The 15,421-nt window shown below is 44.1% G+C and overlaps 3 protein-coding genes across 3 annotated transcripts; all 3 read left to right on the top strand.

Moving 5' to 3' along the window:
• The first annotated feature begins 76 nt into the window (after positions 1-76).
• Positions 77-577, top strand: LOC121159200 (keratin-associated protein 9-2-like). The gene has a single exon (XM_040984180.1). It carries the CDS (start codon positions 77-79, stop codon positions 575-577), a length of 501 nt encoding a protein of 166 aa, XP_040840114.1.
• A 4,480-nt stretch (positions 578-5,057) lies between these two features.
• On the top strand, positions 5,058-5,546 carry LOC121159199 (keratin-associated protein 9-2-like). Its single transcript, XM_040984179.1, has one exon. The coding sequence runs from the start codon at positions 5,058-5,060 to the stop codon at positions 5,544-5,546; it is 489 nt and encodes a 162-aa protein (XP_040840113.1).
• A 5,918-nt stretch (positions 5,547-11,464) lies between these two features.
• LOC121159201 (keratin-associated protein 9-2-like) lies at positions 11,465-11,950 on the top strand. Its single transcript, XM_040984181.1, has one exon. It carries the CDS (start codon positions 11,465-11,467, stop codon positions 11,948-11,950), a length of 486 nt encoding a protein of 161 aa, XP_040840115.1.
• Positions 11,951-15,421: the final 3,471 nt, after the last annotated feature.

The raw sequence follows: 15,421 nt of genomic DNA, 5'->3' as shown, positions 1-15,421 counted from the left end.
CAGAGTGCAGAGAAGCACCATATTCTGAGAAACTCACCTGTGCACAGAAACCCGCCTTCCTCCCACCCCTAACACCATGACCGGCTCCTGCTGCTCCCCTTGCTGCCCACCCCCCTGCTACAGCACCACCTGCTGCAGGACCACCTGCTGGAAACCAGCCTGTGTGTCCTGCTCCTGCAGCGCCCCCTGCTGCCAGCCCAGCTGCTGCCAGTCCAGCTGCTGCCGCCCCACCTGCTGCCAAACCACCTGCTGCAGGACCAGCTTCCAGCCCTCCTGTGCCACCAGCTACCACTGCACACCCCGCTGCCAGCCCAGCTGCTGTGTGGCCAGCTGCTGCCAGCCCTGCTGCCAGTCCAGCTGCTGCAGGCCCAGCTGCTGCAGGCCCAGCTGCTGCAGCTCCCCCTGCGGACAGGCCGGCACCTGCACCCCTGTCTACTGCACCAGGACCTGCTACCACCCCACCTGCATCTGCCTGCCCAGCTGCTGCCCGCCTACCCGCCGCCTGGCCTGCTGTGAGCCCAGCTGCTGCCAGCCCTCCTGCTATGTGTCCAGCTGCTGCCAGCCCTCCTGCTGCTGAGACTACCACCTATCACAGCCCAGCTCTCTGAGAAACAACCCTGTGCCTGCACTCAGAATTGCTCTCCTGCCTTTCCTCTCATACAGCTCTTTCTCGGCTGTCTTCTTATAAGGACTCTTGCACATCAGTTTGATGGTGTGCAGCCTCTTGCACCTGTTCTCCTTTTCTTTATGTGCTGATCACTTCTCCACGTCCTAGCCTGCTTTTGCAGCTCTTCACTTGAAGTGAAGAAGATGTAGAAATACAAGCCTCATCCTTTTTCTCCGAGCCATCTAAACCCTAAGCAAGAAACCAAAACTCGATGGATTTTACTTAACTTTCCTCAATGTTACAAAATAAGCATTGTCTCAGGTTATCACAACCTGTGGCATGTTCTTTCCCCTTGTATTCTTACTATATGTTGTCTTCCTGCTGACAGGGATTGCCCCCTGTTTTTTTCTAATAAACTTGAGCATAATGACTTGAATTCTGTTGCTGTTTCTTAGCATTTATTTCATAAGGTCTTCCTTTATTCTTCCTCTCCCTTACACACCCCTCCCTCACCTCAAGATTGCCTCAAAAGATGGCCACAGCCAAGAGCATCTTTGACAATTTATGTTTGAGACAAAAAAAAGTGGCATGCATAATGTCAGCTGGCATGGCACTTCACTCTTCATGTTTTACCTCCAAGGCCCTTTCCATCTTACCCCACATGATCAACACTGAGCCCCGTGGAGAGGTGTGTGCTTTGCCGGCTTCAGGTTCTCTCGCACGAGACACCTGCGGGATACCTTTGTGTGTACAAGCAGCGGAAGGTGAGGAACAGGGAAACACGGAGGAGCTGTACATCAGCAGCATCCATGATGGGTGTGAGTGTGACATGAAAGAGGATATGTGAGTATCCTGAAGGAGTAGACACAAAAGAGCACACGCAGCACATGGAGTCGTTCAGACTCTTGCTGCCTTTAAGAGAGCAGGGTGTCAGGAGCAGTGTGTTGCCTGATCAGGTGGGAGAAACGTCATCCTCTTGTTCTCTGAAGAGGTATGCCAGAAGACCCTACCTCTGATCACTAACACTTGTGCTTCTTGGCAGGGGATCACTCGGGTTTTTGGTCATTATTCATTGGATGCTACATACATAGCAAGTGCCATGTGTTGCAGGCAGCATTTCATTCTCTAACAGTCTTTGGAATAATATCTTCCTGTACTCATTTTAGAGCACGATGCGGCACTCTCCAGGATTTCATAGAGTATGCATCAACTTGACTGGCTTGCACAATGTGTAAACAGCTTGGCCGACTTCTCAGAACCAATCACTTTCTACCACGAGACACCAGTAAAGGTGCAAGCGGCTACTGTGGCACAAAAGTCGTTCTTTCTATAAAAGGATTGAGCATGATTTTCATCTTTCTCTCATTGATTGGAAGACAGGGAGAGTACTAGGAGTTTACACTCTGTAGATTCAAAAGCCCTATGCCGTCAACAGCTGGGCAGTGTTGAATCACTGTGGCAGTCACTGTGTTTACACAGGGCAGGAAGTCATCTTCTAGTAATCTTCTGAATTACTAGTCTGTATTTGATTTTCAGAGAAAGAATATTGAAAAGTAATATACACTCAGAGGAGAAGACGATAAAATACATTTGATCTTATGCTGCAATTTTGAAGAGAAGGAAATATAGAGCCACCAGCCAGACAAACACCAAATATACACTGCAATCAAAACCAGCTTGAATAAAACAGAGGGATGCCAAAAAAAAAATCATGAAAAAAAAAAAAGACAACTGCAGAGCAGAATAGGATGTTAAGCAATTTGCCCATGAATTCCTACTGTTCAGTAGGAGAACATGGAGGTGAATTTTTAATAGGTACACATTTCCTGGTCACAGATACATACAAGCAAGAACTAACTGATAGATCTTAGGAGTAGAGACACTGGCCTGGGTGCAGGACACTGCAGACCATCAGTGCATTCTGTTAGAGTAGTATGCAGGTAGCTATGAAGCAATTAGGAAATGATTCAGAAGAGGGTTGTAATGAGAGAGAACAGTTGATTGACAAGTCAAGGAAAAGAGACTTGGATGACAAGTAACCCTGCTCAACTTCATGATAGCCAGACTTGGCATGCTGTGTGCAGGGGCAGAAGTGTCCTCTGCAGGGGGAGGGCACGTGCCCAAGGTCAGAGAAAGACAATGTGACTTCCTGTGAATCAGCAAAGGAAAACACGATCCATGATAATGGACACCAGACACAAATGCCCCTTTCTTTACGGTCACAACAGAGCCAACACCATGAGCAAAATGCATAGAAGGCTTAAAGCAGATGATAGTTAATGTCAAGATGATCTTTCCTGTGGCTCAATAGACCAGGATACTCTGAGGCTATGAATTCAGACTTCAGAATAACTGGACAATCATCTGGCAAGTTATCAGACAAAAGATTCACAAGTTGAGGTGAGCGATCTTCCTTATTAACTTTGAAGGCTGCCACTGTTGAGAGTGCATTTACCATGAGTCACTCATTTCTGCATTTTTTATCAGAACTGGTTCTATGAAAAGTAAACAAGAAGATAAAATATACCGAGGCAAAATTTTCAAGAAAAATTAGGGTGGGTAGAATCTGTAATGGATTTCACATAGGAAATATGCAATAACTGTAAAGTTTCAAATACTTTGAAGCACAGTAGGCCATCATGAAAAGTCTATACCTGCTGAGTCCTTAATTTAGTGGAAGGTAGAGCCTTTGATTAAAAAGCAAATTGAAACAATGTTAGTATAAATATTAAAAGAAAAATAAGAGGAAGGAAGAGCATAGTGGAAATTTCATTTTACTCCCAAAACTGTGCACATGAAATACATGAACTCTGTTGCTCTAATATAATTTCTAAAATTTGAAAAGTAATAAACAACAAATCAAAACAATGGACATCTTATTGATGGATAACATAGTGAGGTTTGCTTTTAGAATCCTAAATCAATGACACTAAATATTTTAAATGCATAAAAATACATAATTGATATTCACCAAATTTAACAAAACTCATTGGAGAAGAAGAAAATCTTGAAATTTTAGATGAACTCAAAAAATATAGTCAATGTCTTAAGCTCTGTGAAACTAAGAGAAGATACACCAAGAAAAAGCTTGGGTAGAAGACTTAGAATAGACACTTGCAGAAGGAAAAGTGGCCCCAAAAATGCCTAGTATGCATTAATCATCAACATAGGGCAAACATGAAGCATGACTCCATGGAATATGAAAGGCTCATGACAAAACTAGAGTCAGCAGGAGACACCACTTAGTGTGACAAACTGAAACACTGCTGTGTGCTTTTAGCCATACACTTAACTATGCTTTTCTCCTTACATCTGTATCTATATTCCCATATCCCCTACATCTATACACAGAGAAGGAAAACAAATTAGGGCTGACAATTTCCCCCATTAACTAAAACACCTACACTGACAGGTGCGGAGATAAGTGGAGTGCAGTCATCATAACTATCTCCTACTTCCCGTGAACATACAATCTGGGATGCTCACAGGGGACCACCACGCCACTCTGACAGACACGGACAAGAATGTGGAGCCGCTTCCTGAGTCCCTCTCCTCTTACATGGATCAAGATCTGCATGTAAAATTTTATGCCAGCTAACTTACACTCTAGTATCTATTTTAAAAAATAATTTGGATCTATTTAGCATGTGCATGACCACACACAGACACAGAGAGACAGAGATCTGCCATCTGCTCCCAAATGGCTGCAACAGCCAAGGATGCCCCAGAGCCAAACCCAAGAACTCATTCCCAAGTTGATACCAGCAACCCAATTATTTCTGCATCAGCAGAAACCTGGAGTCAGGAGTCCGTGGCAGCCATGAAACACAGGTACTGCAATGAGACGCACAAGTGACCCAGCTATTGCACCAGACACCCCTAAACCAAATACACATGACTTACCTGGAAATGTAAGAGTAGGTGGTCACAGAGAGAGACACCTGCCTTGAATCAGGTAATTCTTGGGAATCAGACTTGAACACAAGCAGAGTTTCAATTCATCAGAACAGATTCTTCAGAATCCTAACCCTCAAGGCAGTGCCCAATCTAAGCACCACTACGTGGAAAGCTGCAGGAGGAACAGCTCTCCCACCCATCCCAGAGCTCTGGGAACTGTCACAGGACCAGAGGCTGTCACATGAGGGGAAATTATGCTAATGAGGAGCTTTAACTTTCTCATTCCTGGGCATGACCTGAAACGGGATCCCCAACTAGGAAATAGACTAGGCCACTAATTTTAAGAAACTTCCAAACACCTGTTGAAAAATCTGATGCATCCTGATGGTACGTCAGTGTTTACAAAAACCACAGCAGAATACAAGGAAAACCTCTGCTTATTGGCCCAAAGGTTGAAGCTCCAGGGTATAAAAGACCCAGAGTGGAGAGAAGCACCATATTCTGAGAAAACCACCTGTGCACAGAAACCTACCTTCCTCCCACCCCTGACACCATGACCGGCTCCTGCTGCTCCCCTTGCTGCCCACCCCCCTGCTACAGCACCACCTGCTGCAGGACCACCTGCTGGAAACCAGCCTGTGTGTCCTGCTCCTGCAGCGCCCCCTGCTGCCAGCCCAGCTGCTGCCAGCCCAGCTGCTGCCGCCCCACCTGCTGCCAAACCACCTGCTGCAGGACCAGCTTCCAGCCCTCCTGTGCCACCAGCTACCACTGCACACCCCGCTGCCAGCCCAGCTGCTGTGTGGCCAGCTGCTGCCAGCCCTGCTGCCAGTCCAGCTGCTGCAGGCCCAGCTGCTGCAGCTCCCCCTGCGGACAGGCCGGCACCTGCACCCCTGTCTACTGCACCAGGACCTGCTACCACCCCACCTGCATCTGCCTGCCCAGCTGCTGCCCGCCTACCCGCCGCCTGGCCTGCTGTGAGCCCAGCTGCTGCCAGCCCTCCTGCTATGTGTCCAGCTGCTGCCAGCCCTCCTGCTGCTGCTGAGCAGCAATCCAAACAGACATGGTCTTCCAATAACACTAACCTTATTAGTCATTAGTCATTAGTCATTTAGGGAGCTATTTCACGCCTTAGTGATTGCATAGTGGATAAATCCTTGCCTTGCATCTGTGGAGCTCCATATGGGTGCAGGTGTGTCCCACTTGCTCCACTTCCCATGTAGCTTCCTGATTGTGGCCTGAGTTAGCAGTAAACGATGGCCCCAAACTTGGGACCCTGCACCCAGATGGGTCCCAGACTAAGTTCCTTGCTCCCCGTTTCAGATCAGCTCAGCTCCCCATATTGCAGCCATGTGGGGAGTGAACCATGAGGCCAAATCTCTTTTTCTCTGTTTCTCCTTCTCTCTGTACATCTGCCTTTCCAATAAAATTATTATAATGATAAAGTTAATTGTACAAAAAAGAAGTAAATTATCTTTCTCTTCTATGCTGACTACCAAAATGCTCTCCCCAATGCTACTGTTACTGCTCTCTCTGACTCTGTGAGTCAGTGGTTGCATGCTAAATACTTCTTCCTGATTGCCTCCTCCTAACGCCATCTTCAAAAATGCTCAATTTTGAGTTTCAGTCCTCCCTTTGACCTTTAATTTCCTCACTCATTTCCCCTAGACACGTTTCTCACAGGTTTGTATAGCTCATGAAAAATTGTCACAATTGTGCTTTTCCTTTCAATGTACCTCCATGTCTTATATGCTGCCCTCCTTCCATCATCACTTGGTGTGATCTTCTAAGTAAAAGCATTATTACCTGTGTATTTCTTAATAAATTCTAAACCATCATTCATCAGAGATTGTGTTTTGGTTTGATCGTACAATATTTCCTGACTCAGAAACTTGAATACATAATGTGAACATATTCATAAATGCATTATCCTTTCAGGACTCCATAACAGCCCACCAGGATTTTTTGCTTCCATTTAGTTTTCAGACAAACTAAATGGAAATGAATCGATGTCAGCAATCAGAGGAGAATGGGTGTAATTTATTTTATTTTATTTTAATACTTGTTATTTAGTCACTTAAGAGGGGGGAGGGGAGTGTGGCAAGAAGAGAAATCTTTCATCAACTATCTACTATTTCATTTCCCAAGTGACCAGAAGAGGTAGAGCTAGGTCATTCCAAACCTGGGAGCCAGAAACTCCAGCTGAGTCTCCCACACAGGTGTCAGGGGTCTGAGTAGTTGGACCATCTTTAGTTGCCTTCCCAGGCGCATTGGCAGACAGCTGGATTAGAAGTGGAGCAAATGGAACTCAAACTGGTGCTGGGATAAGGGATGCCTATGTTGCAGCTACAGTTTAACCCACTGCACCCCAATGTCAACCCTATGAAATGTGATTTTGCAGCAAGAGATCAGGAAACAAGATGTCTGACCAGAGGTGGGTCTTTTCGACAGTGTCAATCAAATTGTACTTGTATAATCACAGTTGATTCCAACAAGTAAAACATCAAGAAGGTCTGGGAGAGACAGATGCTCCCATAGCCTTCCTCTTTAACAGAGGTATCCCATAACAACAGGTTATCCTGAGATAGGAAGTGATAACTTATCACTAACTAAGCAAACACCTGGCAGATATCGTATATTGTACTGGGGTTTTTCTCTCCTGTGGGTGAACTTATGGCACCTTACATTACTGAGTCTCTATGAGAGGCTTACACAACTGTATCTTGCTCAACCAGTACCACCGACTGACAGACGCTTGCTAATACTGCTGTCATCCTCTGAAGTCCATGTGCACTCAAAGAAATAACATTTTAAAAATACAGTGTCACTTAATTGCTATCCTTTCACTTGGGAATGAAAGAAAGTTAGCTTCCAAAAGGTATCCAAATTTATTTTTAGTTTCTCACTCAACCTACCCAGGTTAGTGATTGATGCTCATAGACTTAGAAATCCAACATTTTTTTAACCTTAAAAATGATGAACCACTCTTGAAGAAATAGCAAATGTATACATCCTCCCAAAACAAATATATCTATTTACTAATCATAATGATCAATGTCATAAGTGAAATTGCCATGCTCTTCTGAACAATCATTCCTCTATGAACAAATACGTAAAAGGGAAGCCGAATGACAGCCAGGAGGTTATTTTCTGAGCAAAGAATTAGAAGAAGTTAGAACAAGTGAGTGTTCAGTGAAATCTCACGCATTTATGACAAGATAATGGCTTGTCTCTGGAACCGGAAGATTTCAAGTTACAATGTCCCTCTTGCTACAGGGCACTACCAAACTTTGCACCAGTGCCTCCCCTTATTCTAAACTTCCAGGGTTAACTACCCAGTTGTCATTTTTAATATGCATTTTTGGGCCTTACATATTAGCCTAGTGCCTAAATGTTAGCTTTGCATGCATCAGAATCCCATACAGACACCAGTTCATGTCCTGGCTGCTCTACTTCCATCCAGCCCCTTGCTTTGTGACCTGGGAAGCAGTCAAGGACAGCCCAATGTCTTGGGACCCTGCACCCATATGGGAGACTCTAAAGTAGCTCCTGCTTTGGGATCAGATCAGCTCAAGACATTGCAACCACTTGGGGAGTGAACCAGCAGATGGAAGTTCTTTTTCTCTGTATCTCCTTCTCCGTACATTAGCCTTTCCTATAAAAATAAATTTTAAAAAGAAACGCACTTCTGTTCTTAGAAAGTTCAAATAGGATAGAATAAATTAGCCTTAAAGTTATTCTACATCTTTAGTTGTGTCTTTGGTATAACACAATACCTAAGACTGAGCAGTTTCTCAAAGAAAATTGGTTTATTTGGCTCATGATTCTGATGGCTGCATCACCACCTGCCAGAAGGGTGAAAGGAGAAGCAGTTCTGTGCCAAGGGTTGCATGACAAGAGGAGAAGCAGCAGACCAAGCCAAGAGAACCTCATTGACTTGTTCTCTGGAGAACTAATCCAGTCCCCCTAAGACCTCACTCATTCCTTTGAGACAGGATTAATCCATTCATTAGAGCAGAACCCCTGACCTTCTCCTAGGCAAGGTCATTCAAAGACTTCTCCAAAGAGGTCATCCACTGTTTAGGATGCCCTCATCACACCTAAATGGCCAATGGGAATCCTGGTTTGCTCTGCTCCTCGCCCGGCTACCTGCTAGTAGATCCTGGGAGGCAACAGAGGATGATTCATGTGCATGCGCTCTGGTCACACATATAGGAGGCCCTGACGGAGTTCTGAACTCCTGGTTTCCACCTATCCCAGGCCTAACTCTCTTAGGCGTTTGGGATACACACCAGTTGATTTAAAAAAATCTCTACCATTCTCTCTCTCTCTCTCTCTCTCTCTCTCTCTCTCTCTCTCTCTCTCTCTCTTTCTCTCTCTCTCTCCATCCCTATCTCTCTCTTTCTCTCTCTGGTATGTGTGTGTGTGTGTGTCTATTTGCCTATGTGTGTCTGTGTCACTCAGCATCACAAGTAAACTGAAAAGATAAATTCTTTCCTTTTCCTCCAGCCTGCCACTCTGAGAACAAACTTCTAGCCCAATAATCATACAGAGACTATTTCTATCCAAACTGTAGCAAAGCATCTTTGCTTTATTAGGGCCATGAGATATTGCAGGCTTATGCATTGAAAAGGGAATTATTGTTCTTCAAGTGCTAACATGTCACATAGCCATCCAGATATATCAATACAGGAAACTGTATCACAACCAAGTTTGATCGCAGGACACTGTGTAACCTATTGAGCTGAGCTTTTGCAGAAAAAAAAAAATAATAAAGGAAGCTGAATCAAAACAGGAGGTTTGATTTATAAAACATAATTCCACATACATGTAGCCATAGCCACATTGGAACATTAATTGATGCTTTTTTCTATCATGTTTACTGGGGGAAAAAAAGCTAGAATAGTAATAACATCTCAATGCATTAAGAAATTGCATATTACAAATTTCAATACATTTTTCAAGATAGAATACCCCTGAAAATAAGAAATAAGAAAATCCTAGCAACCATAATGAGAAGATACTGGAAAAAGACAGAAGGAATCGCATTTAACTAAGAAACACATGGCCATATTGAAAATATACAGATATCCAGTGCACCATTCTGCACCATTCAGTACATGCTGGAGATCCTTTGAAGGGACCAGAGCAAGGAAGCACTCCTTGATGAAACGACAGCTATAGAACAAAGTAAGCCATGATCATTTATACATGGAATGCCTGTACATGTGGAATTTCTGTAAGAAAATCCCATTTGCAGCAATGTATTAGAAATTAAAATGGAGTTGAATATAAATAAACACACAAAAATGAGTGTTTCCTAAGTCAGTTAAAAATAAAAGTTTAAGATTATAATACACACAGTAGCATTAAAAATAAAACACCTGGAGGAAAATCTGAAGCTAACCAAGATTGCTATGGAGAAAAGCATAAACATTTTGACAAAGCAAAAGCAAATGCAGAAGCAGTTCTACTCCCAAGTAGAGTTTATCCAACAGAAATGGTGAGCTATGTTTACCAAAATACCCCTACCAAATTATCCAGAGAAGAACCATTTTTCATATTTTAATAGTCTCACCCTAGAAACAGTCCATGTGGCTATTGACAGTAGAGGGAACAATGCAGTAATGTCATCTTCACACAGTGGAGGATAACACAGCGGTGAGGATGGATGAACTGTTTGAATAACTTTCACAACACTCATGTAAAGAGCAAGTAGCCAGTTTCGTGTGATTTCACCTCAATAATCCTTAGAAACCAGCAAAGCTGAGCAGCAGTATTCAAGAACTGCTTATATATACTGGAAGATGATGAGTGAAGTATCATATTTTTAACCAAATGAACTCTGTTCGATTTGTGACCAGCTAGCAAGCTGGTAATTAATAATCTGAATGCTTTGGAGACTGTGATGTTGAAAGGGATAAAAGGAATTTGTGTTTTAAAAAATAGAAGCACCACATATTGGACAAATACACTAATATGAAGTGATACTGACAGGGAACGTGGAGTAGAGCAGTATATGAGAACTCTGTGTGTTGCTACCTCACAATTTTTGTTTCACAAATTTAAACCTGTGAAGTAAATATCAAAATAAAACCAATACTATAGCTCAAAAGAAACTGAAGCATATGAGAACTCCCAGCTGCTTCAAGTGTCACTTCTATAACTTGAGTCTTTCATTCAAAAAGAAAGGATGAAGAAAAGAAAGATGCATTTGCCTGCTGGTTAACAGGTTAAGTCTATAGTTACCAACAACCTCACCATGACCCAAACCACCCTAGTTAACATTCAACATATGCCTCGAGGCAGGAAGTTTACTGGTCACCTAGAACGTATCTGTGCCAAGTCCCCAGGGAATTCCTCCACCTCACCCATCGCTTTGGTTCCACATTGCCTTTAAACATTGACAACATCGTCTTCCCAAGTCTCTTTGACAGGAGATACACAGGTTCTCTGGCTTGTACAGACACAGGTGCTGCTTGTGGTCAGGATCAAGGAGCTTGCAGTGAGCAGATTAAAATCCACACACTCCAGTCAGCAATGTGCACTTGTCCAGGGACCTTCCCTGTCTATACACAGCCAAAGGACTGAGGTAGGCATTGCGAGCTCCCCAACACTCCCAGGCCAGCAGGAACCAACATATGACCAATGATAGTCAAAGCAGGAACAGGGTTGATGATGTGGCCGTCTTCGTTTTATCTAAAAGGAAGTTTTTATGACTTGTTCTCAATTAAGGAGCCAATTAAGCACTTACTTTCAAAAGGTCCTTAACATCTGGAGAACAACTTCCTAGTTGAAAACATCAACATGATCATGGGAAATGAATGTAAACAAGAAAAACCTCTGCTTATTGGCCCAGTCTTCGGAGCTCCAGGGTATAAAAGGCCCAGAGTGCAGAGAAGCACCATATTCTGAGAAACTCACCTGTGCACAGAAACCCGCCTTCCTCCCACCCCTGACACCATGACCGGCTCCTGCTGCTCCCCTTGCTGCCCACCCCCCTGCTACAGCACCACCTGCTGCAGGACCACCTGCTGGAAACCAGCCTGTGTGTCCTGTTCCTGCAGCGCCCCCTGCTGCCAGCCCAGCTGCTGCCAGTCCAGCTGCTGCCGCCCCACCTGCTGCCAAACCACCTGCTGCAGGACCAGCTTCCAGCCCTCCTGTGCCACCAGCTACCACTGCACACCCCGCTGCCAGCCCAGCTGCTGTGTGGCCAGCTGCTGCCAGCCCTGCTGCCAGTCCAGCTGCTGCAGGCCCAGCTGCTGCAGCTCCCCCTGCGGACAGGCCGGCACCTGCACCCCTGTCTACTGCACCAGGACCTGCTACCACCCCACCTGCATCTGCCTGCCCAGCTGCTGCCCGCCTACCCGCCGCCTGGCCTGCTGTGAGCCCAGCTGCTGCCACCCAACCTGCTATGTGTCCAGCTGCTGCCAGCCTTCCTGCTGCTGATCAGCTCTCTGAAGAACTGTCATCATCACACAACAACCTTCTCAACTGACTTGTCATGCCTGTACGAATTCATGCCCCACCTTTGCTAGAAAACAGCATGTTCTCCCCAACAAATCTGTTACCTGTCTGCCTTTTGGATCTTCTGAATCAGCCTAAGAGAGTAGAATGTAAACATCATCCTGATTCGCTTGCCTTTATGTCATGTGATTCATGATGCAGCCTGAGAAATCTTAGTCATGAAACTACCACTACATAAATCAGTAAACTTCACAAACTTATACAATATTTCTATAAGTCATCAATCAATTTTTAAGTTTTGTTTTCTTTTTCTAACTGTACTCTAAGTTCTTGCATTCTAGCTTCTCATTTCTTAATCCACTTTGAATGTATTCACCAGTACAGGCTGTCCTAATAAATCTTTGAAAAAGATGACTATTTCTGATGACTATTTCTTCCATGTTGTGTTTCTTCATTCTACTATGGCAAGAACATTCCGCATGTTTTCCCTCAGTTTCAGAATCTGTGACATTTTATTTCTCTAATCTATGTGGTGTTTAGCTAGAGACAGACATCAGATAACGGGAGAAATCAAGGTACCCAACGATAAAGGTCCCATCCACTGATTCATCCTCCATGTACCCACATAGGAACGGCTAAGTCAAAGGGTAGCTGAACACCAGTGACACAATAGATATCTCCCGCAGCCGCAAAAGGAATCCACATATTTGAAGTAATCATTGCATTCCAGGTGCCTGTGTTACCAGGCAGCTGGAGTCAGGTTCTGAGGCTGGGAATTTAACTGAGATACGCAAAAGTGAGACACAAGCACCGCAGCTATTAGCTCAAACACTTGCTCTGCTTAGTATAGTTTTCAGGGTGGATTGCGTTACCATCACACTGTCCACCATAGATCTCTAGCACCTGTTTGCCCAGCACTACTGACATGTGACAGCTGTTGACTCAGCCCCCGTTCACTCTTCCTATCAGCTTTGGAACCACCGCTCCCTTCTTCCTTTTGTGGGTTTGTCCAGTGTCGTCATGTGAGTACAGCCTTTCAAGTTTTGTCCTTCTGTTTCTGGCTTACTTCAGTTAACATCAGGACCTCAAATGTTGTGAATGTGTAACCCGCTGGCCAGCCTGCTGGTTGATGGGAGCATTCCCTTCCTTTGAAGGCTGGATAATGTTCCATCACAGGCATGTACCACATTGTCCACAGTCATTTGTTCATAGATGAACATTGTTGCTTCCACAGCCTAGCTGTTGTATATAGTGCTGCCATGGGCATGAGAGTGCCAACATCTCAGCATTCTGATTTCAATCCTTTGAATGGAATTTCCAGCTTCTCTGACGCTTCTACCTGTAATACTTTGGGGGAATTTCTGTACTCTTTCCCACAGTTCCCATGCCATTTTTCACTCTCACCCATGAACCAGTGCTGTAATTTCTACATGTCCTTGCCAAGACCTTTTAGCTGTTGTTTTTATTTTTGCATGAGCCAAACCCAATACTCTAATCTTTCATTTATTCCAAAACAATATTCTAACATTTTCTGGGGTCTCAGGCATTCAGAACACATGGTTGTGGGTAAGGAACTAGAAACCTTGTGGGATATTTTTCCTCCCCAGTGCAACGCATGGCTGGGCACTGCCAACCATGGTGCTTTGTTCCCCTCCTGAATCCAACTGTGTATGACTAACCACCCTACTCCTTTCTCAGAAATGTATGCTCAGTTGATGCAATTCATAGCTGGAGTAGAGTAAATTTTTCTCATCCTAAAGCCATTCCTTCTCCTTAAGAATCCTCTGCATGAAATGGCTATGCCCCTGTTGAAGTCACTCAGGTTCCACTGTCCAAGGGATTCCTTCATTCCTTCTCCATTTCCTGATTAATGGTACCTGGAAGTGTTGTGAGATTTCAGATAGGTTAGTATAAATTCTCTTTTGGTCCATTCCACCATCACATGTAAGAGCCAATTATGATATTACATGGCACACAAGTTTCATTTTAATTACTTGTCACTTGAGTGTCATCATTAACTTCTCTTGAAGCATAAATGTGAAATCCAGATGAGTAGGTCAGTCTTTAGAGTGTTACGGGGGCTCTCACGGATGAACACAACACTTGTTGTAGCGTTGACGAGGCATTCATTGCAGCAAATGGGTCTGCACTTCGTTGTCTTTGTCCATGGGATGTAACAATGCTCAGTTCTTTGGATACCAGTGCTTTCCTGGAATCCTTATATCCCAAAAATGAACCCATAGGATTCAGGCGCCTAGTGAAGGAATTGTACCTCCAAACCTGCACCCTGCACCAGCACTGGTAGTGCTTTTGTGGGCTGTGAATGTGCCTTCAGCAATAGCAGCCTTGGGAGTCACATTAAGATCCTGTTGGACATGAAAGAGTGGATATCTTGCCATTGTGCTGGTCCCAATCAACACATGTTCAAGATAGAGTACCTTAGCATGTAAGAAATGAAAAAGTCTTTATCAGTTTATGAAAAGAATCTGTGGGCTCAGGGTGGTAGCCTAGTGGCCAAAGCCCTCACCTTGCATACACTGGGATCCCATATGGGCACCAGTTCTAGTCCCACCTGCTCCACTTCCCTTCCAACTCCCTGCTTGTGGCCTGGGACAGCAATGGAGGATGGCCCAAGACTTGGGACCCTGCACCTGCATGGGAGATCCAGAAAAAGTTCCTGACTCCTGGCTTTTTCAGATCGGCTCAGCTCTGCCTGTTGCAGCAACTTGGGGAGTGAACAAGCTAATGGAAGATTTATCTCTCTGTCTCTCCTTCTCTCTATAAGTCTGGTTTTCAGTTAAAAAAAAAAACTTAAATAAGCAAAAAAAAAAAAAACAAGCAAAATTTAAAAAAAAGAATCTGCAAAAATGAGCATGGATATTGAATTCTGAAATACCAAGGACATACAAAAATTTGCACTAACTCATTCTATTCAAGATTATGCTAGAGAACCAGGGAATAAACTATGACAGGAAAAAATAAAATAAAATAAAATAAAATAATGCTATGGGGGCGAGCATTGTAGCACAGCAAGTTCAGTGGCCACATGGACTCCTGCAACCCATATTAATGTAATAAGCTTGAGTTCTAGCTGCTGCGTGATTCTGACCAAGCATCCTATTAATTTGAGAGAGCCTGAGGCCTGCCCAACCCTGGCGCTCATGGCCACGTGGAGCGTGAAGCCACAGGTAGAACAACATCTCTACTCTCTATCTCCATGTAGCAGCTATCTATCATCTCTCTCTATCTCTTTTGTCTCTAACTCTACCACATCCCTTTCAAATGAATAAATGAATCTTTCACAAAAACACAGGGTGTTCTGAAATTTCCAAGTTATCATCATGCATACATGATACAACAATATATATAAAATTCAAAACATAAGACTCTTTTGATAGAATGATAGCATAGTAAGGGAAAAGAAGAAGAAAGACGGGGTAGATGGCAGGAGTA

The sequence above is a fragment of the Ochotona curzoniae genome, unplaced genomic scaffold (assembly GCF_017591425.1).
Source record: "Ochotona curzoniae isolate NIBS_2020 unplaced genomic scaffold, NIBS_Ocur_1.0 contig_4090, whole genome shotgun sequence".
Taxonomy (NCBI): Eukaryota; Metazoa; Chordata; class Mammalia; order Lagomorpha; family Ochotonidae; genus Ochotona; species Ochotona curzoniae.
The sequence above is the reverse complement of the archived record's forward strand: the minus strand, read 5'-3'. Positions and strand labels throughout refer to the sequence as shown.

Bases quoted from the DNA above. Each gene is read 5' to 3' on its own strand.
- LOC121159200 (XM_040984180.1), top strand. From the start codon at position 77: ATGACCGGCTCCTGCTGCTCCCCTTGCTGCCCACCCCCCTGCTACAGC.
- LOC121159199 (XM_040984179.1), top strand. From the start codon at position 5,058: ATGACCGGCTCCTGCTGCTCCCCTTGCTGCCCACCCCCCTGCTACAGC.
- LOC121159201 (XM_040984181.1), top strand. From the start codon at position 11,465: ATGACCGGCTCCTGCTGCTCCCCTTGCTGCCCACCCCCCTGCTACAGC.